General features: G+C 34.2%; 3 protein-coding genes across 3 annotated transcripts in view; 2 read left to right on the top strand and 1 right to left on the bottom strand.

The window, feature by feature from the left end:
* KFase (kynurenine formamidase) overlaps positions 1 to 8,223 on the top strand; it is a 9,812-nt gene extending 1,589 nt beyond the window's left edge. The window contains exons 5-6 of the mRNA XM_017619376.1: positions 6,934 to 6,938; positions 8,184 to 8,223. Of these exons, the coding sequence (XP_017474865.1) occupies positions 6,934 to 6,938; positions 8,184 to 8,223 (45 nt within the window). The remainder of the gene's footprint in view (positions 1 to 6,933; positions 6,939 to 8,183) is intronic.
* epsilonCOP (coatomer subunit epsilon) lies at positions 4,788 to 5,892 on the top strand. The gene has a single exon (XM_017619372.1). The coding sequence runs from the start codon at positions 4,904 to 4,906 to the stop codon at positions 5,822 to 5,824; it is 921 nt and encodes a 306-aa protein (XP_017474861.1). The 5' UTR covers positions 4,788 to 4,903; the 3' UTR covers positions 5,825 to 5,892.
* On the bottom strand, positions 5,768 to 6,657 carry Phf5a (PHD finger protein 5a). The gene is made up of 4 exons (XM_017619373.1): positions 6,507 to 6,657; positions 6,251 to 6,441; positions 6,102 to 6,187; positions 5,768 to 6,036 (listed from the first exon to the last, which is right to left on the bottom strand). The coding sequence occupies exons 1-4, from the start codon at positions 6,556 to 6,558 to the stop codon at positions 6,030 to 6,032; spliced, it is 336 nt and encodes a 111-aa protein (XP_017474862.1). The 5' UTR covers positions 6,559 to 6,657; the 3' UTR covers positions 5,768 to 6,029.
* Positions 8,224 to 8,257: the final 34 nt, after the last annotated feature.

The following is an 8,257-nucleotide window of genomic DNA, read 5'->3' as shown; positions in this document are numbered from 1 at the left end:
TTTAGTCTGTTCCAATAGCAGTCCGGTTTACAGGATTTAGTCAGAACTTACAGGAAGTCGTTCCTATTGACATAAAACCTGTAAGTGGGAACACATTTGAGAGAGTAACTGAGCAACTGTTCCTAGTCAGAAGTTACAGGATTTAGTCCGGAGTTTCTTTTCCTGTAAGTTCATGAAAAGTGTCAAACGATCAGCTGATTTGCATGTGCAAGCAAAAACTAACAGCGGTGAAAGCAAAGTACCTTATATTTGTAAAAAAATGGAAGTAAACAACGAAATGTTTGAATATGTATTGATTTTAATAATCAGTTAGTGATATTTCAGCCAAATCAGTGTTGTACAAATGACATGTAAACAAACCGACTGAAGTTTTTACAGGAAATAGTGCTTTTTGCGTTCCTATGCACTTCTGCATCTGTTCTCCTTTTACTCTCATTTGAGAGAGTAAAATTGTAGTTTGACAGTTCCACAGGTTTTAGTCCGAAGTTCAAAGGAACAGACTATTTAATTATATAAGGGCAAATGTGAAGGGAATATGTAGATGAAGAAAATGATAAATGTGCACATGAGTAGCGAAGGTGCCACCCATCGAATGGCAACTTCTTACACGACTTTATTAGAAAAGATTTGAAAACTGCATTATTTCCATATATATAGAAAATATTGAAAAATTTCTCAAATAGTTTCGTCTTAGATTAGCGTGATTTTTACTAATTGCTGGGAAAGGCCGACGTTTACAGATTTTTAGTATTAAAAAAAAAAATCCCAAGTCGAAAATAATTAAAAACTTAATTATTTCCATAAATATCGNAAAAATTTTTGGGTGCAATTGTTAAGGTTTGTTGAATTTTCATAATTTTTATACGAAGTCTGAAATGTGCGTGAAAAATGTGGATTTATGTGGCACTGGTTAGGTAAAGTGCTAGACTTTTATANTGATTTTTACTAATTGCTGGGAAAGGCCGACGTTTACAGATTTTTAGTATTAAAAAAAAAAATCCCAAGTCGAAAATAATTAAAAACTTAATTATTTCCATAAATATCGGAAATGCGGAAAAAATCATACAGACTTTCGACTTAGTTTAGGGAGATCTCTACAAAAAAATGGAAAATAATTCTTTTCACAGTTTTGTTTTTTTTTATTCAAAAAATTTCTAAGTCCAAAAGGTTTAAAAACTTCGTTATTTCGTTAAATAACGAAAATTTGGAAAAAATTCTCAAATAGTTTCGGCCTAGTTCAAGGAGACCTTAAAAAAAAATTTAAAATGATTTTTTTTTTTTTNCCTTGTACCTTTTGTCAAAATGATGTGTTTGTTCTAATTTTTAGTCTGTTCCTTTGAACTTCGGACTAAAACCTGTGGAACTGNGCAATGTAATTAAATTAACAAAAGAAAAATACCCAAAACCAGTCAAAACGTCACTTGACTTAAATCAGCTGACCACAAGTGTATATATCGTCAGCTGAAATGCAAAAATACGTAACAACATCGCAACTGAAATGGNCTGTCAAACTACAATTTTACTCTCTCAAGTGAGAGTAAAAGGAGAACAGATGCAGAAGAGCACGGGAACGCAAAAAGCACTATTTCCCGTAAAAACGTCAGTCGGTTTGTTTACATGTCACTTGTACAACACTGATTAGGCTGAAATATCACTAACTAATTACTAAATTGTATACATATTCAAATATTTCGTTTTTTACTTCCATTATTTTACAAATATAAGGTTCTTTGCTTTCATCGCTTTCTGTTTTTGTTTGCACATGCAAATCGTTAGACACTTTTCATGAACTTACAGGAAAAAAATCCCCGGACTAAATCCTGTAACTTCTGACTAGGAACAGTTGCTCAGTTACTCTCTCAAATGTGTTCCCACTTACAGGNGCAGCTGTGAATTGAAAAAAACAATGTTTAACAGAATTGTAGAAAAAGTATGAAAGTTCAGCTCTAATCATTTCGGTCTTTTCTGGACCCCATTTTTAAAGAAATAAACATCGTACCAGCATACTGGTATGTTATTCATATGCTTATAGCCTGATNGTTAGACACTTTTCATGAACTTACAGGAAAAAAATCCCCGGACTAAATCCTGTAACTTCTGACTAGGAANTTGGATAATGTATTAGTTTTTTTCCAGAGTTCATTGTTTTTCTAACCCATTACTTATTGAAAATGTTTGTGTGTATACGTATACATATGTATATGTAAGTAAAAAAATTTAGCTACCATTTTTAGCCAAAACGAATTTTTTTAGCAATTTTTAGCCTTTCTTAAAGGATTTGGCTACCACTAAAAATTATTCGCGGCAACACTGATCATGAGTAGTATCATGCTATATGTATCGTTGGCTAATGGTGGTGGTGAAAATTTGNGTGCGTATAATTTGTTGTTGTAATTTTTGTTTTGTTTGTTAACACCACCTTGTATAAATTCGCCTTGGTTTTTGTACTACCGCTACCACCTTATATGAATTAGTCTTGAGAAAGTATTCAATTTTGCTTTATTTGAGGCTGAAAGTGAGAATGTATGTATGTGTGAGATTAAAAATTTGAAAACATTTCTGTAATGTTAGCAAACTTCAAAAATGTTCAGGCTGCCTCTCAGCGGTTTTACCATTGAATTTTTGTATCATGAGCAGTGTTGCCGTTTTAGCCCTTTCGTGGCTAGATTTAGCTACACATACTTTTTTTGGTTACACAAATTTAAAATTGCCCCTAGCCCTTTTTAACCCTTTGGAAAATGTATATTCATCCTTGACATGCAAAAATTTGTATGTGCTTAATTTGAACTTTTTTTTTTCATTTATGTAAGAGATAAATTGTTAAACTAAGAAACACTCTGATGTACATATATGTGTATATGTATTGTATCGATGGCTGAGTGGAAGATCGACCTATCTCGGCTGCCAGTTCGAAAACGCTCTATCTCAGAAAACTTTTCAAGAACGCCCTATTTCAGAATTTTATTGAAAAACACCCTATCTCAAAATTCGGTTCAAAAACGCCCTATCTCACTTCAAAATGTATTGAAAATATGCTGATATAGGGCGTTTTTGAATCGGCAGCTGAGATAGGGCGTTTTTGAAACGAATTCTGAAATAGGGCGTTCTTGAAAAGTTTTTTGAGATAGAATGTTTTCGAACTGGCTGCCGAGATAGGTCGATCTTCCACTCAGCCATCGGTATGTTCCTTACATTTTTATACAAACTATAAAAGTGTTAGGGCCGTTTACTTATCTATTAACGATTTAACTATATTTTAAAATAGATAAGTTTACGACCCTTAATATGCTTAATGTGTTAAAGGGCCCATAGATGATACCAGCATGCTGGCGCCATCAAGTGTTGGTGCCAGCCGATTGACCGTGTATGTTCTTGTGGTTTCATTGTACCAGCTGCTGGTGCGACGTCAAAAACGATTTGAAAATTTTATGATTCTACCAGCATGCTGGTGTCGTGAATGGTGCAATTAGCTAATTTTTTGAAGTAAAAAGTATTTTGGCGAAAATTTCTTACACTATATGAGTCAAAGCCGTGTTTGTGGAAGATTAAAGTTCACAATATTTCAGCTGTGAATTGAAAAAAACAATGTTTAACAGAATTGTAGAAAAAGTATGAAAGTTCAGCTGTAATCATTTCGGTCTTTTCTGGACCCCATTTTTAAAGAAATAAACATCGTACCAGCATACTGGTATGTTATTCATATGCTTATAGCCTGATGGTACAATCACTTGATGGTGCCAGCAAGCTGGTGTCGTGTATTTCCCATTTTACATAAAAAGGTTTTTGGTTGGATAATATATTAGTTTTTTTTCCAGAGTTCATTGTTTTTCTAACCCCCCTGCAAACCAAAGTTCCCGAAATCTTAAGGAAATCGTTAGGAGTATCTCATTTCTGTAACGATTTTTTACGAATCTTCAAAGAAAATTATATGAAGGGGTTGACACGAACTCGTAAAGAAATTTCTGTACGAAAAATAAAGAAAATTCTGGAAAAATTCTGAAAGATATTCTTCACATAGCAGCATTATTTTCGTTGCTTCACAGATTTTCTTCCGAAATTTCGTAAAAGAATGGAAAGGTGCGTAATTTATTTCATTTTAGAAAATTCGGCAAAAAATCGAATTAAATCTTAACGAATTCTTTAAAATTTCTTTACAATGCAGAATACTCTGAAAAAATGGTTGGTTTGGCTACCACTAAAAATTATTCGCGGCAACACTGATCATGAGTAGTATCATGCTATATGTATCGTTGGCTAATGGTGGTGGTGAAAATTTTAAATAATAATAATAATAATAGATTGGCGCTTACACATATGTTAGTGTTTGGCCGAGCCTCTCCTCTTACTTGTGGCGTGCGCCTTGATGTTGTCACACAAATCGATTGTATTTTTATGAGAAGCTGTTTTTTCATGGCAGAAAAACACTCCGAGGTTTGCCATTGTCTGCCGAGGGACGACCGCGCGCACTGCTTACCACTACACCACAGCGGCCGGAAATTTGAAATGACAAGAAAAATTTTGCTTTCCTGCAATATTCCATAACTATTTTGATGCGTTTACTCACCTATACAAACAGCTGGACTTCCAACAATGCACGTGCACGAAAACTTTTTAATTAATTCCTTATTTGTTAACGATTTTATACCGTTGTTTCTCAAATAATTAAAACTCGCTATCGCCTTGCTTGCTTTACCAACTTTTCCAAAAAAATAAATTGAACTGAACAGTACAGGGTGCAGTACGTATGCATAGAACGTAAATTTATTTACTTTACGTTCTCTGAAAAATAAGATAAAGAATTGACAAACACTGACATTGTTTTTGATACACGTCATTTGGAGGAAAACACCAAATTAATTAAATACCAGTTTTAAAAGGTCTGCAATTAAATTACTACCCTAAAATGAGCAAGCCGTTGCAAGCTGAAGAAGATACTAATTCAACGCTATTTTATGCACGCAATGAGTACTACATCGGTAACTTTATGGGTTCCATTAATTTTGTGCTACCCGAGCAAGGCACAGCTTCTACGGAGCTCCTCTCGTATATGTATCTTTCATACCTGGCTATCGACTCTGGACGCCTTATTGCTACAGATATAAAGGAAAATAATAACACTGCTTTATTAGCACTACGTTACGTGCATGATGCTTTCGAGCAACCATCTAAAATTGAAAGCATACTTGAAAAGTTGACAGATAAAGTTGCCAGCGAGGAGGACGATACAAATATTTGGCACATTGCCACCGCCATTGTGTATTGTTATGATGGGCAATTTGAAAATGCATTGAAGATTTTACATGGCTCCAGAAATTTGGAGTCAATGGCTTTAGGGGTTCAGTGTCTGTTACGGTTGAATCGCATTGATTTGGCTAAACAGGTGGTAGCTAAAATGCAAGAAATTTCTGATGACGCCACATTGACACAAATGGCTCAAGCTTGGGTTGCACTAAGCCTTGGCACCGAACAGATGCAGGACGCATTCCACATCTTTCAAGAATTTTGTGAAAAACATAATCCTACACCGTTGCTTTTAAACGGGCAGGCAGTAGTTCATTTGGGATTGGAACGATATGAAGAAGCCGAAGCTGTTTTACGTGATGCTTTAACCAAAAAGCACAATGATTACGACACTCTCATCAACATGATGGTGTTGGCTCATTTGACCGGAAAATCACATGAAACCATTGCTCGCTATTGGGAACAATTGAAGCAATTTCATCCAAAGGGTGAGCTTGTATCCGATTTGGAAAAAAAGTCGTCTGAATTTGACAAGCTTTGCTTGCAGTATTCATTGGAAGGAAGCGAAGCTATACAAGCATAATTAATTAGATTTGTAAATTATATCTATTTCCATTATATACATTTATGAATAAAAGTATTTAGAACAAATTCAATCGTGTAAAAAATTTCATTGGTATGTATAATCATAGATTGTAGACCGCCTGTAACAAACTGCAGTATTGCTTTTCCATATACGTACCTTCACACGCCAAGTCTATTGGTATAAAATACTGACTAACCAAGTTTTAATAGCTGGAATTAGAGAAAATATTATATATGATAAGTATAGTGACTGATATTTAAATGGTTGCATATACTTTTGTTTGAAGCCGTATTTTTTCCTTTCGTAAAATAGATCTGTTTTTGAGCTTCCAAGATTTACAATTTTCGGACAACCATCGCGCTAAGGTAAAATATGAAATCAGTTTTATTTAATAAAGGAATACACATGTTTACGACTACTCACATCTTTTTCCTGTATTGTGCATTCCTTACAATAGTATGCATCTGAAACACCAGGCCCACCGCAGATAACACAGCGTCCTTGGTATGATCCATAATTGCATTCATCACAAATCCGCACTAAAGTGCATGGTCGTACATAGGAATCGCAAATAACACATTTGCCATCACATTTTTCACACAAACGTCCAATGGCTGAAACATCGGGATTTTTTGTTGCAATAGGAAGGATCGTAAATAGTAGTTTTTTAAGTGCTCACCGACTCCTGGCTGCTTACGACAAAATATTAAGTCTGGGTGATGTTTGGCCATTTGGTAATTTTTTTTTTAATAAAATATTTGTTTACTATCCGCCGGTTATAGAAGTTAATGAAAAATAATGAGGTGTATTATAGAAGCGAAATAAATTAAGAATGAAACATCTGGAATATATGACACACTAGTGGGCGACATTTTATTTTTGGTTCAAACTTATTGTACAGGATTTGCTTTTTATTTTAGCACGTTCCCGAACATTTGTGACCGGAAATTTTTTACCAACAATTTTTACTACTGAAATTCTGGGTTTATTGGAAACCATCAGTTTATTAAGCAATTCAGCTATGGGTCAATATGTTGTTACCAGCTTATAACATTGTAAAGCTGGTGCTTCGCTTTACGTGACAGATTCGCTTTGACAGATAAGATGAATTGTATGAAAATGCACAAAGCATGCCACATAAATCGTTGAAGCCGCAGCGCGAAGCGAAAAGATGGCCAAGTCCCATCTTTTTGCGCGCTTTGACAATCAGCCGGTTTAATATTTATTTTGTTTCGTCCAAATTCGGGTTTTCATGCAGAAACATAAAACTTAATTACATTGCTGATAATTTTAAANGCCATTTGGTAATTTTTTTTAATAAAATATTTGTTTACTATCCGCCGGTTATAGAAGTTAATGAAAAATAATAAGCGAAATAAATTAAGAATGAAACATCTGGAATATATGACACACTAGTGNTTAATAAAATATTTGTTTACTATCCGCCGGTTATAGAAGTTAATGAAAAATAATGAGGTGTATTATAGAAGCGAAATAAATTAAGAATGAAACATCTGGAATATATGACACACTAGTGGGCGACATTTTATTTTTGGTTCAAACTTATTGTACAGGATTTGCTTTTTATTTTAGCACGTTCCCGAACATTTGTGACCGGAAATTTTTTACCAACAATTTTTACTACTGAAATTCTGGGTTTATTGGAAACCATCAGTTTATTAAGCAATTCAGCTATGGGTCAATATGTTGTTACCAGCTTATAACATTGTAAAGCTGGTGCTTCGCTTTACGTGACAGATTCGCTTTGACAGATAAGATGAATTGTATGAAAATGCACAAAGCATGCCACATAAATCGTTGAAGCCGCAGCGCGAAGCGAAAAGATGGCCAAGTCCCATCTTTTTGCGCGCTTTGACAATCAGCCGGTTTAATATTTATTTTGTTTCGTCCAAATTCGGGTTTTCATGCAGAAACATAAAACTTAATTACATTGCTGATAATTTTAAATCAAAATAATTAAAATCCACAGCAACTTTGATGAGTAAAAAAGCGGTACAACATTGTTTTCTTGGCGTTCATTGTGGCATACCTTTTGCGTCTGGCGCTTTGCTGGCAAAGTTATAAATGTCACGCAAAGCCACAAAGTTTTATCTGGCATCAGCTTAAGGGTTAAAAATTCACGATAACTTTATTAAAAAACGGTTACGAAAAGTTTGCCAGTGTAGAATATACCTATAGGTAAATTATTTCATTTCATTGCCACTTCTAGCACCAACCGTGTAATGACAACACAAGATAACTTTTTCAAGAGTCGACATTTATTTAAATTCGTTCACTACTTAAAGCCATATATACATATGTTTTAGCTATTTAATGCATATTTTCTTGTAAGTAGGAAAATATTTCATTCACAAACTTGTGTTAAAACGATCTAAAATCTTTCATAAAATGAATCTTTTACATTTTTAT

Source organism: Rhagoletis zephyria, unplaced genomic scaffold, assembly GCF_001687245.7.
Source record: "Rhagoletis zephyria isolate East Lansing unplaced genomic scaffold, Rhagoletis_zephyria_1.1 Rzeph_scaffold_01853, whole genome shotgun sequence".
Classification (NCBI taxonomy): Eukaryota; Metazoa; Arthropoda; class Insecta; order Diptera; family Tephritidae; genus Rhagoletis; species Rhagoletis zephyria.
The sequence above is the reverse complement of the archived record's forward strand: the minus strand, read 5'-3'. Positions and strand labels throughout refer to the sequence as shown.

Bases quoted from the DNA above. Each gene is read 5' to 3' on its own strand.
- epsilonCOP (XM_017619372.1), top strand. From the start codon at position 4,904: ATGAGCAAGCCGTTGCAAGCTGAAGAAGATACTAATTCAACGCTATTT.
- Phf5a (XM_017619373.1), bottom strand. From the start codon at position 6,558: ATGGCCAAACATCACCCAGACTTAATATTTTGTCGTAAGCAGCCAGGA. The intron at 6,442-6,506 runs GTGAGCACTTAA...CCGATGTTTCAG, and splicing joins TCGTAAGCAGCCAGGAGTCG to CCATTGGACGTTTGTGTGAA. The intron at 6,188-6,250 runs GTGAGTAGTCGT...ATTTTACCTTAG, and splicing joins GCACAATACAGGAAAAAGAT to CGCGATGGTTGTCCGAAAAT.